Here is an 18,919-nt window from a genome sequence, read left to right as displayed (position 1 = left end):
GGGCACTTTACGCGACCCGCATGGAAGTTCCATGCTTCTTTAACGCGGGTCGCCTAAAGTTCAAATATCAGGCGTGTAATTTAGGAGGCTCGCGGCCCGCCTACACTTAAGCCTAACCTTCACGCGGGTCGCGAGAGGTCTGTTTTTTAGATTTTTAAAATCTTTTGTAATGATTATCAGAATCCGGTAATTAATAACGAAATCTTTCGTAATGATTTACCTGACCTTTCGGGTTTGAAGGGGTAACTTTGCGGTTTGGCCCTCGGTTATTTACCGATAGGGGCCTCGTGTTATTTACCCGCATTATAAAGTCCCCGGTTAGTTTATTAATTATTTGGAAAGCCTTAACTTTCACTGTCGACGCTTTTAACCCTTCTTATACGAATTTGAGTATAACTCTTTCGTTTTTAAGACGGAACTTCGCGGAATTTATACAGTATATTCTAGTGAGCGTATAATACTGTTACGAAGCCTTGGGAACGTTAAAGGGTCACTCAGAGGTATAATTAAACATGTTGACACAGTTAACCCCTGTAGCTCGTAATCTCTCACTTTCTTCCGCGTTTCGTTTCCGTACGATCTATGATTTATTCGTTTGAAGGTTCAAGCGTTATTTAGGGTTACTATACAGTATATTTACCCTTGTTGACATTTATAACCCTCGAATTTATATACTTTCAAGGTTTGTCAAAATTGGTCCTTTATTTAATATCAATGCCACGTGTAAACAAATGACACGTGTTAACACATTATTGGACACAAAAATTCGAGGTGTTACATGAGTTTTCCTATCAATGTTTTTTTAACGAGACAACATTACCAAGTGTATTATAAGAATAATATATTATTTTGTCACATGGATAGTCAAGGGGGAATATTGTGAATTATTATCTATTTATTGTGTGACTATCCACTTGTGTTTACCATTATATTATGACTCTCCATGAACGTAACTCCCATCTTGTAAGTCTATAAATAGAGTCATATTTAATTCATAGACTAGTTGTTTCAAAACACTATAAAGGTTGTTGGGTAAAAAAAAGTTTAAAAAGAACATGGGTCTTTTAATGATATAAAAAGTCTACAATTAAAAATTAAGTAATCGTTAATAATGTGCATAGTCCACTTCGTAGAGGCACATGTCTTTTAAATGGGAGCTCTCAGGTTCAAACATAGACAAGGAGTGTTATTTTAAATAAATGGTGTAAAGTGGTGTAGGAGCAACCTTTGCCATTAAAAAAATTAAGTAGTTAGGTTTAATTTTTAAACTATAAATTTGTTTATTATGTAAAACAGTTAGAAAAAAGCAATGGTGTACATCATAAAATTGGCGTCGGTCGTAAAAAAATACAATAGTATCACTAGTAAAAAAACAACTATGTCAATCCATATTTTATTCTATTACATTACATGTCACATATGATACGCAAACTTCAATAGTGACGAACCTGTTAGACTCGGCCTCGATGTAAAGGAAGGGAAGAGATGAAGAAATTGCCAATCATTCATAGGCGTTAGGAATGACTTGACTTTTCCAAAACGTTCCCACGACTTGGCATGGTACCAAATAATGTAGCCACCATATTTTAAATTTCTTAATATCTCCTTTTTTGAACGGACTTAAGATCTTCTAATCACATCTTTTATTTTTTTTATTTTTTAATTCTTTATCTTAATTCTTTAAACAATACTATCGTCCAAAATTTTGGTTTTGTTTCTTAAATAATTATTATATATTAACCTACATAAACGTTAAACTTTTTATTGAAATATTGTCATGATTCTTTTGATATACTCATGTCTTATTTAAAAAATGTACATTCATCACATTTTTGTTTTGGATAATTCCACCTACCTACGACAACTTTTTCATAATATTATTAACTTTATTTGTTTGATGATTAAAAATATTATATCCTTCTATTAGAAGGAATGATTCACATGTGTTGTAGTATAATGTATGACTCTCTACGTCAAATATTTAAAAACAAGATTTATTTGACTTTCACATGTATATAAACACGGATATATATACAGATAATACCTTACTTCTCCTTCTCACACCATTTTCCGGCAACTATTTATTATTTTCCGGGCGACTATTGCTTGTCTTTTTTTAACGGCAAATTTAGATCACTGACGGACCACTGGAGTATCATCATACAACCCAATCATGCAGACTGGTCCTCTCTCTATATCTATCTATCTATCTATCTATATATATATATATATATATATATATATATATCCCCTCTCTCTCTCTAGTTTCTCTCTCTAACACATATAGTTTTATGCAGGTGGGGATGGAAGTTTTGAGATTGTTACCGGAAAGCCTGAAAGCGTTGTTCCGCGGTTAGATTTGACCGGATCCGGCCATGTTGGAAGGCCGGAAAACTTTTCACATTATGTTGGTAAGCTTTTAAATATGTCAAAATCATATATCTTGCCATTTTTTGAAATCTGATTTTGATTCTTTCAATGGTAATAACAACAAGAACAACTTGCATTCATCGGTATCCACTAAAATCTTATCCATAGCAAAACTATTGATAGGATACGGAAAAAGAGATAGAGAGACTGCTTCCAATAATCCAATCTCAGCTAAAATATGATAATGATAATGATAATAACAACAATGATAATAAGAACTTTTTTATATATTTTTATTGTTTATTTTTCGAATTTGCAGCACGACAACTTGGATTTAAGGATGCAAATGAGTGTCCGAAATTGAGCAAATTGGCATCGGAATATGCAAGAAGCTCGAAAGCATTCGAGGATGACCTATATAGGTATTTTTCAAAGGAAAAAGAGGTGGAATCACTATGTGAAAAGCTTGATGAAGAGCTTGAAAGATGCATTCTTGCATACTTTGCATTTCATTGGAGCCAAGCTTCGGATATGATCAGTCAGGTATATCGAGTTTAAGCATACATGTTTCATGTCGTTTTGATGATATTAGTTATGTCGTGTTGTTAAGGGAAGCAATTTTTCTATCTCCTAGGATAGAAGTAACCCTATCAATAGCTTTGCTACTATTAGGATTTACTGGGTACACATGTTTATAGTCACCGTGTTGCCTATTATATGGTTTATATAATTTACACCTAACTAAAAGTAATTGTAGTAACAAAAATGCTCATTTTAGCTTATTGGTTTTTATTTATTTTGGGTGGAAGGTGTTGAGCGATGGATCCGAAGAGAAGAGGATTAGAAACATGTTCTTGACAGCAACAAGGTGACTTTTCTTATCTTACACTACTCACTAGTCGGGCTTGAGTTGTTAAATATATAACCCAAAACTAGTAAAGCTCCGGTTTTTATTAAGTTAAATGAACTAACCTCGAGTTTAGTCAAGTTCAAGCTCAGTATCCTTTTACAAACCTAGATGCATAATGTGGTTAATCCATAAAACTTATGAAGCACACGTAATGATAAAAAAAAAAAAAAAAAAAAAAAGACTTTTTAGGTCATAATTTTATATTAAAAATAGAGTAAACTGCTAAATTCGTACCTGAGGTTGACTCAAATTGTTAGATCAGTCCAAAATCAAGTTTTGTTGCTAAAATAGTCATTGGCCCTAGTTTATGTTGCTAATTCAGTCCAATTAATAGGACTGAATTAGCAACATAAATTAGGGCCAATGACTATTTTAGCAACAAAACTTGATTTTAGACTGAGCTAGCAATTTGAGTCAAACCTCAGGGACGAATTTAGCAATTTACTCTTAAAAATATGATGTAACATTTATATATATATATATATATATATAGGGGAAGGTTCATTTGAGAAGAAAATTTAATTGAGAAGAAAAAGAACAAAGGGTAATTTTGTAAAATATTAAATAGTTTTTTCACTTATCTCATTTATTATCATTTTTTACTAATTAATTAGTCATAAAGACTAGTATCCTCCACACCAACTTTTTTTGCCTACACACATCAAAAGTTATCTTACATATTTCGAAATTCATCCTACACGTTGAAATTTATCCTACACAACTCGTGATTTATCCTACACTTTAAATTATTTTATTTTATTGTTTTGAAAAAATATATATTTTAAAGATAAGTTACAAAAAATTTAATGTAGTTAGCTATTAAAGAGGAAGACTATAAATTAATGACCTATGTAGATTTACCAATGTACCCTTATAGTAACATTAAATACTTATATTAAATGAAGTAAAATAAACCATTCTTATTGGTTAAAATTTCTTCTTTTTTGTTCTTACAAAAAATTTCTTCTCATTTGAACTCTCCCCTATATATATATAATAAAATATTAATGGTCATTATTTTTTTACAGTAATATTGAAAAGAAGGTGTCAGGTTTGGTTAAGATGTCTTGTTTCATTTCATGAATAAGGGGCTGTTTGGTAATGGTTAAGTGCTGAACCAGTAAGAGGTCTGAACCATTAAGTGCTGAATCAGTAAAAAGTCTGAACCATTAAGAACATGTATAATGCTTAACCATTCAGAAGCAAATGTCTGACCAATTCAGATTAAAGGTCTTAACCATTCAGACTCTGTATAAATCTTAACCATTCAGAGACAAATGTCTGAATCATTCAGACATCTGTTCATGAAACAAACAGTCTGAACCATTAAATGCTAAACCAGTAAGAGGTCTGAACCATTAAAAGCCTCATTAAGATGTAAACACACAACCCTTAAATCATCTAACAAGTTGGGCATGGAATCACTGATATTTGCAATATATATTTAAAAAAATACAATTATATAACCGTAAAATATGTTGGTAAACTCACGAGTTCATATAGAAACTTAAAATAAGATTTAAGATAAGGTAACAACTATAATGATGTATAATTAATAAGTAATATCAATAATAAAAATAACGAATTTCATTTTATTATAAAATTGCAATATGTCTTTAAATTCGACCTGGTTATTTTGTTAGAAATCTTATTTTTTTAGTTTTATTGTTTTTTTTTTAAATTTTCTATTGCCTTTTCTTTATCAAATACAGTCTTTGTGTACAAATAAATTGCAATTATTTACATGATTTTAAAATTTTGTATCATTTTTTAAAAAAACGTAGACATATACCATTCTTTAAAAGTATCAATCTTTAAGAAAAATGTAACTATGTAAGGTAATAGAGGTGTATATGAAGAAGAAAAAACAAAATAAGAATATCTTGGACCACCCATGTGGCCAATATCAAGTATTCAAGAGTACGAAAGGATGGGATGCAATATTGAAATGTGGTGGGGCCTTTGAATTTATTAGCTATTTAAAAGTTGGTTTATCAAACTGTCACATACCATACAAAAATTAAGGGAAAGGTGTATGCAGTGATTTCAGATATGGTCCGCAAACCGTAGATGTTTTACCTCTTAAAAAACAAATAGACCTTAGAGACGTAATGAAACAAAGAAAAACAGACGCTAAGGTGTACGGTTGTTCGTAGATTGTTTAATAGGAGTTTTCGTTTATTTATTTTAGAGTTAAATGCCATTTTAGTCCCTTTGGTTTTAACCATTTTGTAAGTAATTTTATTTTAAGATGTTTTATATTAACTTGATTGTTATGTATATGTAGAAAGCAAAGATTTGAGAGAGTTTCAAAGGATTTGAAAGTGACGAGGGCAATCTCAACAATTGTGGAGGAAATGAAACTGATAGGATCTAACTCCTTTAAAAGAGACGATTGCGATGACACCTTCACAGAGGTGTTGGTGCCGGTGGCTCATTCCGCCAGAAGCCCTGTGCTTCTCTTCATGGGCGGCGGAATGGGAGCTGGAAAAAGCACTGTACTCAAAGAAATTGTTAATGAGTAAGTTCTTTTTCGAATTTATCCACTATTAAGTTGAATATTTAGGCGTTATCATCACCTTTTGTTACAATCTAATTCGGGTATATTCATTTATGGTCTTATCTTATTAAAACAAATACCTATTACCTAAATTATGATCCACACTTCTTAAAATGTTATAACTTTATAACAACTTTAAAATACTAGTTATAAGATTATACATTGTATTAATATATTTGGGTTTGATGCGGGTTCAACTTCATTTGCCATCCATATTCTTAGCTCACATTCCATTTTCAACCAAAAATATGGCAGGGCGTTTTGGTCGGGCGCTGCAGAAAATGCGGTAGTGGTGGAAGCCGATGCTTTTAAGGAGACGGATGTGATTTACCAAGCACTTAACTCAAAGGGAAATCATAATGACATGCTTCAAACCGCCGAGTTGGTATAGTCTCTCTTCATGCGTATAAAGTTTTGCATGACCCTGTGTGCTATTTTTTAGTATAAAAATACCGGGTCATGCAAAAAGAATAGGCTCATTTATGATTTAGATGGATATGATTTTAGTTTAAGACAAATGGAACATTTTATATAGGTGCATCAAACATCTACGGATGCAGCTTCGTCTGTATTAGTAACCGCGCTAAATGATGGGAGAGATGTGATCATGGATGGGACATTGTCATGGGAACCATATGTTGAACAAACAATTGCCATGGCGAGAACCGTTCATAAACATCGTTATCGCATGGGTGTCGGCTACAAGGTCTCCGAAGATGGAACCGTCACCGAAAAGTACTGGGAAAAGTTAGAAGAAGTAGATAAACCGAAGAAACCTTATAGAATTGAGTTGGTTGGAGTTGTTTGTGACCCTTATCTTGCAATTACTAGAGGAATTAGGTATGTGTTATTGATCATTTTATTAACATATATATTTACAAATATAAATATTTTATTTATAATGATGCAGGAGGGCTATAGCTGTAAAAAGGGCAGTGAGGGTAAATTCACAATTGAAATCACACAAGAGATTTGCTAATGCATTTCCAAAGTATTGTCCTCTTGTTGACAATGCAAAGCTCTATTGCACCAATGGTAGTGGAGTCCCTCCAACCGTAAGTTTATTATTTATTTGTTTATTTAAATTAAATTAGGTGTATAAACGAGTCGATCAAGCCGTATCCATTCGAGATCGCTCGTTAAATGTTATAATTAAATTGAGCCAAAACAAACTCGGTCCGGAACTTAAGCTCTATAGAAATTCATTTAATAAATTACGAATGAGTTCAAGCTTTGTAGTTTTGAGTTTGATTTGACTCGTGAGCAATAAACATGCATATTATTCATATAAATATAACAATTTTTATAAATGTATTACATGTAATTAATATTATAGTATTACATGTAATATGTATTAGTTTATAGTTAAAAATTAGAATTTTATTTTAGTATTCTTGTTAAATAATTTGGTATACGAGGATCAAGTTCATTTTAAAACTCACAATATCTTAAGAACTGCGAAAATCGTATAATACATTTGTACATCGTATACAGAAGATGATAAAAGTAGTGGGGAGAAAAAGTGAGACGGTTACGTTGTCTTCTTATATATTATATACAAAGCCATACACCTAACAACAATATGCAATTCACGTTGTTCTCGAAAATATTTTGAATTGGAAAAGAATGTCATGAAAACTATGTAGTTGATGATTTAACAAAAGTACAAAATTATGTTTTTAGTACCATGTGATTATCTTTATGTTGTATCACAATTACTAAACTTTTTGTTGTATTTGTCATCTAGTTTGTTGATTATGTTAATCTTTTGCTAAAAATGCAGTTAATCGGGTTCAAAGACGTTAATAGCAACCTACTAGTTGATCCAGATCAAATCAAATGCTTGAAAACGCTAAGCAATATAAATGATGAAGCGGATTCCATATGCGAGCTTTATACGGACAAGAAAATGTTAACTGATACTGACTCGATGTGGAAAGAACTTGTCTTGAAGCCGGATAGAATGGAAAGTCAACGTGAATTAAAAGTTGTGATCGAGAAAATTGAGAAGTCAAAATCGTAACATATATTCCCGAAGTTTAAGATTGATTTGTTGTGCGTACAATTATAATGTATTTTAAGCCACATCTTGTTATTTAATTTATAGCCACTTCTTGTTATTCAATTTATTTATCTAAGGGTAAATTGTCAAAATCGTCGATGGGGTTTAGGTCTGTTTGCCAGTTTTATCCAAAATGACTTTTTGTGCCAAACAACTTTTAACCTTTGGCATTCTTTTGTCATTTTCATCCAAATCACTAACTTTGTTTACTTTTTATGTTAAGTTGAAGGATATTTGGATGAAACTGACAAATATAAAACCTTAGAAATAATTTTGGCAATTTACTCGAACTCTTTTTAATTTCTTCTGTTTAATTAATTTTGTCACATATATATAACATAATATACATGCAGTTTTTATAAAAAAATAATAGTTTTGTCATATATTTTTTATAAATTTCCATCCAAACCACTAACTCAGTTTATTTTTTCTGTTGACGTAAAGGAATTTTTTTAATTTTATAAATTAAGACAGAAATTAATATCCAGTTATATATATATATATATCACTTTTGTAAAGAGAAAACGATATATAAAATAAATATCAATGGTGTGGAACACATAACAATCGATTACAATTTAATCAAGTGTAGAGATAGAAAAAAATTATAAAACATTACATATTTTTAAACGTGTTGAGCACCTAAGAAATATGTTGGCAAAATTAAAATATTTATCTAATTAAAATTATGAGGGTAACTAACTAATATTTATTTCGAGTGGGTTGAGTAAAGAAACTTTTGGTTCATGACATTATACTTACTATTTGGTGGGTAATTTTTAGGTTTTGTAACGATATGTTGTTTGATTTGGGGGGGGGGGGGAGTGGCTTTTGTTTTTGTTAGAGCGAATTTAAAAGAGTAGAAAATGAATTATAAACGTGTTACATATGATAAGATTTGTTTATTTGACTTTTTTTCTATAAGGTCACTATCATTTTAGTTTTATAAAATTTAGAGGTTGAAATAGATTTTATTTTTATAAAACTAATATATATAAAAAATTGGAAATTAATTTTTGTCTTACTTTACAAAATTTAAAAGATCTTTCACCTTAATAGAAAAAATAACTGAGTTAGTGGTTGGATAAAAATTTATAAAAATTATGTGATAAAGCTATTAATTTTTTTTAAGAACTGCATGTATATTCTATTTTATATATATGTGACAAAATTAATTAAATAAAAGAAGTTAAAAAGAATTTAAGTAAATAGCAAAAATGCCAATGAGTGAAGGGCTATTTGACACAAGAAAAATCATTTTGGATGAAACTGACAAAGAGACCTAAACCTCTGGGACGATTGCGGCAATTTACTTTTTATCTAAAGAATAACACAAATAAAAGTTTCACTAAATTTACATTTATTTCTTTTAATGTGCATTAAATGTATTGAGTTAAGTTCACATACAAATTGTCTTATCATAGATATGAAAAAAAAAAACGCGATAAAATTTTCGTAATTATTTAGTCGTAGAGTAATTATCAAAATTACACTACAAATGATCTTGTAGGGTAATTTTGATCTTGTAAAGTAATTTTGTAAAATGTTCTTCTAGGGTAATTTTCATCTTGTAGAGTAATTTTGTAGAGTATCATAATTACTCTACAAATTGTCTTGTATGGTAATTTTGATCTTGTAAGATAATTTTGTAGAGTATCATAATTACTCTACAAATGATTTTGTAGAGTAATTTTGAATTGTATGTTTTTTGAAAAACTTGCAAAATAATTTTGATACACTTGTAGAGTAATTTTGATAATTACCATACAAGATCAAAATTATTATACAAGAACATTTTACAAAATTACCCTACAAGCTCAAAATTACCCTACAAGATCATTTGTAGAGTAATTTTGATAATTACTCTACGAGTAAATAATTATGAAAATGTCTCCGCGTTTTTTAAGCAAAACCTTTCGTTCGTACGTTTTGTACGTTAAAGTTATTTGTATTTGATTAATGACATGACCGTGTCGTCCCGATCAGTAAAAAACCCAATTAAACCTAGGTAGCTAGGGTAAGTCGGGTATCGAATCCACGAAGAGCATGTGGTCAGTATCGCACGACTTGTTCGACTAGTTAGACTATTTACAAAAATGTACAATGTGATTGTGAAGATTGCTAATTTTTTTATAAGTTTATTTGGTTGGAAAATAAATCGGAGTGACCTGACAATTAGTATTATCTAAAACACTTGTGATTAACTAAAATTGCAACTAAATTACTAAATGATTAAAACAAGAAATTAGAGACAAGTTCCACACCCGGTTCGATTATTGCAAGACCTAGGGTTCCTACATGTTTTAACTTGATTCAATTGCATATAGTGATTAACGGATTACTATCACGAAGCTTAGGTGCCAATTGCTATCGACGTCATAGACAACGGACCGTAATGCACTTCGTTACCTCGGACATGTAAATCCTAACCTACGATAAGGCATAAGTGCACAAATTCATTTCGCAAAGTCATAACTTTATCATCGTTCGACAATTCACAAATTCAATTCAAATGCACGACAATTATCATAAGTTTCAAATACTAAACAATTTGTCACAAAACCAAATTAAAATACAAATGAATAAACCCTATAAATCTTACAACATCTACACCGGGGTGAAACCGAAGAGACTAGCCCTTCATGGTCAAAGAGACGCGATCACGGGAGGATGAATACGAGCACTGAACCATAATCTTGAGTCTTGAAGGAGAGTTAAGGGTTAGGGGTTAGGGTTTGGATGGTGGAGAATGGATGAAGATGAAGTGGGGTTTTTTTTTTTCAAATGAATGGGAGTTGAAGGAATAACAAAGTGTAACTCCCCCTTTCCAAAAATGACGTTTTCTCTAAAAAGTCTCGTTTTTACCAATCAGCTATTGTGCAGCAGATAATGCGACAATTTCTAGCCTTTAAAAACCTTATATTTTGATTCGTCTCGTCGAGCTACCCCAAATGCATATATTATAAGCCCCGAAACTCATTTTCTAGCTCAGGATAAGCCAATATGAAGTTTGGACTGTTTCTGGCGCAGAGTTCACTTCAGTTTTGCCTCTTTTTGCATTTTCTTCAATTATGTTCTCTCTAGCATCCACCCAAAGCTTCAGTAATTCTCCAAAATGCACCTTAAACCCGTCAATGCCTGCAAAACACAAACCATATCAAAGTAGTGTATTCTAGAAAGTAATTTCGTGTAATTAACCGAAATTAAAACCATTAACCTATGGAATTTTACCAACCCATCAATTAAATATATATATATATATAGAGAGAGAGAGAGGATCCTGTAAAAAGTCCAACTTTTGTGAGAAGTGTGAGAAATAACACGACAAGTGTCCCTTATCTTAACTAATTCAAAATGGTATGTTAGTAATTGTCCATTCTTATCAATTAATTGATTTCAAAAGATAACTGCCAAAAATATCAGGCGATATATTAGGGATGTGATTCGCATTCGATTTGTTCTATACATTTAATTGTTTACGGTAAGTTCTTGTTGTAGTGTTATATTCCCCAGTCAATAGTGTTATATTATGTACAGGTATCTTTAATCTCCTTTTCATAGTGTTTTATCCCCATCAATAGTGTTTTATTCTGTATAGTGTCTTACAGTAAACAGATAGTGTTATATCTTTCTATAGTGTTTTATCATGTAATATAGTGTTCCTTTTCATAGTGTTTTATCCTCATCAATAGTGTTTTATTCTGTATAGTGTCTTACAGTAAACAGATAGTGTTATATCTTCATATAGTGTTTTATCATGTAATATACTGTTCCTTTTCATAGTGTTTTATCCCCCATCAACAGTGTTTTATTTATGTATAGTGTCTTACAGTAAACAGATAGTGTTATATCTTCCTATAGTGTTTTATCATGTAATATACTGTTCTTTATAGTGTTATAAAAAGTTGTTGTGAAGGAAATCAAAGAATTTATTTCAGTACGAGAAATTCGCTATTTTTTAGGAGATTGATGGGGGTTTTGAAACAGTTACCATAAATTCGCTGATTTATAGGAGATTTATGAGGATTTTGAAACGGTTACCATATTTGAAACGTTGGAAAAGTCACTATTGCCCTTTAATTTTACATAAGGTCCTTCTAATTAAAACACAATTTACATTTTATACCCTATTAATCTCAACAATTAGATCAAATATCCAATGGTTTAAAACACTTCTTACCCTTCTCACATTTTAGACACTTTTTACCATATCCCTACCCTAGATATATAACTAAAATTAATTTAAACATCGCGGCCGTGTACACAGGTTCGTCGGCAAAATAATCGGCCACTAATCTATCATGGGCACCTAAATATTAACACCGAAAAAAAATTAAATACATTATTAACACTGAAAAAAAAATTAAATATATTATTATCACCGAAAAATAAAGATAACCTTCTCGATCTCGGTTTAAGGCGGCTGCCCTACTTCGCGGTTGTGACGACGTTTTTTCCTCTTCCTCCATGATCATATGTGCTGCCAGCATTACGAATTTCGCAAAAAACAAATCGCCCTCACCCGAAGATGACGGACATCATGATGAAGAAGAAGACATGCCTAAAACTTTATAAAAATTAAGGTGGTGTATAAAAAGTGAGAGAGATTGGAAAGATTTGGGTTGAAATGAGGGGAATAAAGGGTATATATTTATAAAGTGGGAAAGAATTTTTTTTTAAAGCTAGCCGTTATAACAGCTCTTTTTGTTTGAAAGTGGCCTGGCTTAAACGTCTAGTGGAGGACGATCACGACATCAACGAACCAAGGGAAATGGTGTGGAGGGGCGGCGCCGCTCCTCGACGGGGCTTGGACATCCCGCATAGCGAGTGGTCTAATATAAGATTTGTATAATTCGGTCTTAACCATAAAACTTAGTTAAACCGATTGATTTATCTAACATAAGATTTGAATAATTCAGTCTGCAATAATGAGTTGGTTAACAGTATCTAAAGATGACCGACCCAAAGCTTTAGCTAGTATTGTCGACTTTTGTGTTTCTTATGCTCTTAGCTTGTAAGAATGTGAATATTCGTTTTTGTAGATATGCTTGAATCTTTAGGAGTTTATAGTAATATGGTTAGACTGTTGAATAAATGACAAAACTGTTATTAATATGATGAATGCTAGTAAACCTACTTAAATAAGGCTAACCTGTCGCGTCGCGCAATACGCGACGTCGAATACCTCTAGTTTTTCTAGTTTTTTTATTTAATAATGTGCATTAAATGTGTTTGTATATGTTAACTTTTTATTCTTATTTATTTTTCATTTTTAATTTTTAATATACACAATCATGCGTCTGTATAGTTTAACAAAAAAGTGGTTTTGTTTTATCATTTTCCAAAATTACAATTGACAATTAAACCAATAACTTTTTGTAAAAAACAACCTTCCAGTTTGACTTTGACCAAAATCCAAAATACAATATTTTGTAAAAAACAATGTTCCATAAGCCCATAAAGACATAAAATAAAATCTTATTGTAGCCCAATAAACCGAAAGCCCAATAAAAAAATAAAAAACCAAAATGGGCCGAAGCCCTAAACTTACAATATACATATCATCAAACTCAACCGTTCATTTACCTCTATCAAAACCCTAACCCTAGTTTATCAAGCCGCACAGAGCCGAAGCAGATTCAGCAACCAACAATGGTGATTTTTCTTCAATTCTTCTTTTCATTTACACAATTTGCTTCGATATTAATCCATTGCTGTTTCAGGCGGATGTTGAGGTCGATGTTGCAGCAGCCGGAGCACCGAAGAAGAGGACGTTCAAGAAGTTCAGTTTCAGAGGAGTTGATCTGGATGCTCTCCTTGATATGTCCACTGATGAGCTTGTTAAGCTCTTCACTGCTCGTGCTCGCAGAAGGTATATATATTTATATGCATTTTTTTGTATAAATTGTGGATTTATATATTTTTAATTTAATTTGTGTAATTTTAGGTTTCAGAGAGGTTTGAAGAGGAAGCCTATGGCTTTGATTAAGAAGCTCCGTAAAGCTGTATGTTTTCTATACCATTTTACTGTGATAATCTTGTTTTATAAGGGAATTTATGCTGCTGTGTGTTACTGTTATATGCTATTTTGTTACATTATGGTTAGTTTTGTTGCTGAAAAGCTTTATTAATGTTTGATTGATTTATGTAAATAGTGCTACTAAATGTATTGTTTGTTGGATCTTGGTATGCTTGACTGCAATTTGTGTGAAACTTAGTATTGGTTGAAGATGCCGTAAAGGTGTTTGATGAAATGCTTCAAAGAGGTGTAGACCTAGATGTAACTAGTTTTTTGATTTTTTTTACATGTTTATAGTTGAGCACATAGGCCTGATGCTACTGTTAATCCGTTAAACTGTTAAAGCAGTGTGTTCTAATTCTATGTTCTAACATCACTGGCGTCGTATACGTTTATTGGAAATTGTTGTTCTTGTGAATGACATGGATTTGTTTTGTTTTTAATTGGCTATTTGATGTTAGTATGTTTTGTATATCATGTAAATTTTTTATTTGTCTAATGTTTCCCTGATTAAGCCTTGGCAAGATGTGATTTTTATGTAGTAACACAAGCTTTGCATACATTTCTTTTGATTTTCGAGTCCCTTTTGGATCAACGGAAGTATAATAAAATAAACCCACCTAGACCCCGAGCTATGCAGTTAATGCGGTCTAAAATCAAAAAGTCGTCAAGGGTCAAGGGCAGATATTTGAGATATAGGTTATCACGGTGGGATATTGATAACTCTATATCATTCAGAATTTATATATAATGCACACACACGCAACGTAAAACATATATAGTGTTAATAGTAATATCGAATGTCAAAACTCAAGTGCCAATATTTGAAACATGATCTAACCGTAAGCCATGGAATCTTCTTCTAATTCCACATCAACCAAGGCATCTAAAATAATGGTCAATATCGGTCAAATAGCAATCAATAGCACCGATAATAGCGGTTCCGCTATTCTGGACTGCTATTTTGGAAGGCCCGATAACCGCTATCTCACCACTATTGACAGTTTAGACCTCGAGTGGTGTTGGTTAAAATCCTTACAAGTAGTATTAGCTGTTACAATTGCTATTAAAAAGCTTTTTTTTTTTCAAATTTAGAAAGGTATTGTTTTTTATTGGCGTTTGAACGTGGGTTTAAACTTCTTGGAACTGGTTGAAAATGTCGTATGTAGATGCATGATGTGTGTTCTTTACCTGTTTTTCTTTTTTTTTGAATGACTGCATATTAGTAAATTCGGTTTCACCATTGCTGATATACGAATATCATCTGAACAGAAACGTGAGGCACCCGCTGGTGAGAAGCCAGAGCTTGTGAAAACCCACTTGAGGAACATGATCATTGTTCCAGAAATGATCGGTAGCGTTGTTGGTGTCTACAATGGAAAGACCTTCAACCAGATCGAAATCAAGCCCGAGATGATCGGTCACTACCTTGCGGAATTCTCAATTTCATACAAGCCCGTTAAGCACGGTAGACCTGGTATTGGTGCCACCCACTCTTCCAGGTTCATCCCATTGAAGTGAGTCCAGTTCTTGTCACGCTTTAGCGTGTTTTTGTTTTCCGAACCGGGTAGGTGGTTTTCATTTCCGTAATGTAAGATGTTACATGTTTTGAGGATTTTGCGTGTTTAATGCTTGTTATGACAATCTTTTTTTAATACTCATTCTTTAACCTTTATGCTGTTTTAACTTTTATGTATTGAGTTCAGTTTAAGTGTTTTTGTTTCTCAAATCACTTTTTGCCCCTGATCATCTATTGAGTCTTCTCGCCAACCCATAGTTGTCGATAGCGAATAGCGACAAGGCACCTATAGGCTACGTAGCGAATAGCGACGGCTATTTTATAAATAGCGATTACACTAGAAAAAGAATTTTGAAAATTTTTATATGTATATTACATCAAAATACCCTTGTATATATGCTATTTTACATGTATATTTAACAAAAACTAATAGTTAGTAGCAAAAGTTTAGGACTTATATGTTGGGTGTGTGAATGAAAGCCTCCAAAGGTAGTAAGTACTTTGTCCCACATTGATGTGTGAAGAAAGTGAGTGGTTGTTTATAAGGTAAAGTCTTTACTACTTCATTGTAGCTTTATGACATGTTTACCACAAGTCCTACCCGCACGCAGGGGGGTGCAAAAAATGAGTTTCTGAGCTGGAATTTAATTGAACTCGTGCATGCCCGCATCCTGCGGACACGCATGCAGCTCTGAAAACCCGTGCGGGGCAGTTTTTGCACCATTTAAACCTTCGTTTTAAGCAGAGTTATGCATTTTTTTTTTCGTTTTTCAAATGGTCCAGGCAAGAGAGGTGTGATAAACAGCCTGAAACAAAAAAAAACAGCAGCCTGTCGCTAACTTTGCTATACATCGCCAAGACCCATATAGCGACACTTGGTCGCATGGCTACATAGCGCGCTTCAGTGGCGGATCCAGGAATTTTTTTCACCAGGTTTCTTTTGGTAAATTCTCACTAATTTTTCCCAAATCATACAAGGTTTCCACTAATTTTTTTCATTTTTTCCAAACCGAGGGGGTTCCTGGGAACCCCCCAAACACCCCTGGATCCGCCCCTGGCGCGCTTTAGCGGTCGCTATAGCCGCTATTAACAACTATGCGCCAACTTGACATTTGCATCAAGAGTCTCGCTAAGTGTACTAGCAGACCTCATTGGTTTTGTGTTCACATCTTGTAAAGATTTTGCCAAATTTCTTTTTCTAAAGAGTAAATTACAAGTTTTGTCCTTTATGTTTACACCATTTTGCGGGCGGTGTCCTTTAGGCTAACGTTTTTATTATAAAGAATTGGTTGCATGATGTGTATAGTTATGCCTTTTGTTTGACGATCTAAGTTATGTGTTTGTTTAATGAAGTCAGGCGGGTTCTGATAGTTTAGGGGAAATCATAGAGGGGGTCTTTTGGGTTTTGAGAAACCGGATGATGGGAAAATGTATATGTTTTTATGTTCAGTGTTTTTTTGACTAATGTGATATTACCAGTGAAAAGATGATAGCTTTTTATATATGTGTAACATCTGGCCCCTCGTACCAATCAATGTTGTCTGCTCTGGGTATGATTTTTGGCTGGAATTTCATCGAAACTTGACCTGAAAAACGTCCCTGGGGCCTGAAAGTGGGCCTGTTGAGGCGAAGCGAGAGGACTGCGCTCGGCCTGAAAAGTGGGCCTAGGCGCGCGCCTGGATGAGCCTTGACAACGGAGGCCCAAGGTGTCATAACAATAAGTATATCAAACATACAATATTCCATCATTCTCCTACAATTGCTGATTTATTAAAAAAAAAGTCAAAGAACTGAAAGTGAAAGGGTAAAATGGTTTAAACGACATGTACCTACAATTTGAATAATTTTATGGATAGCAAAATCTATCATGGTGTTCATAGTATTAGGTCGTATGTAATGGGGCGCGGTGAAGGCCATAGCGCCGGTATGGAGCCCCCCACACCGCCCCCCCAGCGCGATGATCAAAAAAAAAAAACCGGCGTGAAAAAATTCGCGGCGCGAGAAGGTGGGCATTTTCCACTTTGGTCCCTGCATTTTACAATTTGGTCCCTGCATTAAAACACTTTGGTCCCTGCATTTTACACTTTGGTCCCTGCATTTTACACTTTGGTTATGATGAGGTAGGGCTTTATGACTACGGCCTCAAGCCCCGGGGTGACGTGGCATGCCACATGGCGCATAACGCCCCTTTGGGGGCTTTATGACTACACATGGCCTTAGAAGGGTTGCAGTGTGTATTCTGACAAAAGCTGCGTACATGATTGTAGTGATATAATACTATAAGACTAGAGGGTATGGAGAGCCCCATCCTCAAGAGGATGGGCCGCCACGTCAGCGCCACGTAGGCTCGGCTTGGAGGGGATGGACCTGAGGGGGGTGGTGTGGGAGAGAGGAGAGAGGCACGGCTACACCGGCTGTGTGAAGCCGAACTTGCCGGGCCGGACCTGAGGGGGGTGGTGTGGGGGACCGACGCCGGTCCTAGCCGGGCCTCAGCCGGCCCCCATACCCACTAGCCTAACGTGTCTTTTGTTTATAGTCTCACATTTATCTTAACCAATATGTAAACTATTTTGTTGCAACACTTACAGCCACTTCAAGTCCGTTCTTTAGTAGTTAACAACGTAGTCTACTGATTACAGTTTAAAATGCTTTACTCATAGTTGCATATTTAGCTGATTTCATTAGCTAGTAGGGTATTGATGAAGTCTATAGAGTTTTTGATAACGGGTTTTCATGGTTAAGAAAACACACTTAAGGTACAATTAGTTTCTCATCGACATACATATTTTACTTGGGGTATGGTATTTTAAAATTAAATAGATTTATGAATTAAAAAAATTAACTTTTGGTCTTGGATCATATTTTATTAGATGGTTGAGACATGAGACAATTATATTTTAGAACTGCGACCATCTCCTTTATTTCCAAATGTCAATAGTCTTTTGGTCTAGTAACATTTGATGTTTATCTTTACCAAAGTGATACAGGTTCAAGTCTCACAAAATAAACATTAGGTGGATTTTAAGAGAAGACGTCTCTACGACAACAAAAATCCGCACAATACGATAAAATAGGTGTGAGTCATACGATGCATACAATGCAATGTTCATGTCATGGTTCTAAGACTATAGTCTAGGTTCACTTATGCAACCTAGTTCGCTATAACCAATGACTCTGATACGCATCTGTCACACCTCCCCAACAATGAAAACGCGAGATGTAACATTCATGGTTTCCATAGCCTTTGTTTTATATCAAACGACCACTAGTAGTTTCAAATTTAAATACCAAAAGAGTACATGATTCACAAATATTGTACCGAACAATGTTTCAAGTTGTTTCATAAAGACATTTTCTACAAAAACAATTGTTTCACAGACAGAGGGAAATTTCCAAAATGCCCTAACGTGCATGTGACTCTATGATGCTTCCACTTATTAATTCCTTGAGAAATATATGCTTAAAATGTTAACATAATG

At 33.5% G+C, this 18,919-nt stretch overlaps 2 protein-coding genes across 2 annotated transcripts; both read left to right on the top strand.

Moving 5' to 3' along the window:
• The first annotated feature begins 1,815 nt into the window (after positions 1-1,815).
• LOC110900221 lies at positions 1,816-7,969 on the top strand. Its single transcript, XM_022147127.2, has 9 exons — positions 1,816-2,183; positions 2,298-2,411; positions 2,690-2,913; positions 3,180-3,238; positions 5,568-5,801; positions 6,096-6,225; positions 6,376-6,680; positions 6,751-6,895; positions 7,624-7,969. Exons 1-9 carry the CDS (start codon positions 2,174-2,176, stop codon positions 7,861-7,863), a joined length of 1,461 nt encoding a protein of 486 aa, XP_022002819.1. The 5' UTR covers positions 1,816-2,173; the 3' UTR covers positions 7,864-7,969.
• A 5,456-nt stretch (positions 7,970-13,425) lies between these two features.
• Positions 13,426-15,607, top strand: LOC110900222 (40S ribosomal protein S15-4). The gene is made up of 4 exons (XM_022147128.1): positions 13,426-13,557; positions 13,626-13,774; positions 13,850-13,907; positions 15,194-15,607. The coding sequence occupies exons 1-4, from the start codon at positions 13,555-13,557 to the stop codon at positions 15,440-15,442; spliced, it is 459 nt and encodes a 152-aa protein (XP_022002820.1). The 5' UTR covers positions 13,426-13,554; the 3' UTR covers positions 15,443-15,607.
• Positions 15,608-18,919: the final 3,312 nt, after the last annotated feature.

The sequence above is a fragment of the Helianthus annuus genome, chromosome 13, assembly GCF_002127325.2.
Source record: "Helianthus annuus cultivar XRQ/B chromosome 13, HanXRQr2.0-SUNRISE, whole genome shotgun sequence".
NCBI classification, from domain to species: Eukaryota; Viridiplantae; Streptophyta; class Magnoliopsida; order Asterales; family Asteraceae; genus Helianthus; species Helianthus annuus.
Note: the sequence above shows the minus strand (reverse complement) of the source record. Positions and strands in the feature narration are given on the sequence as shown.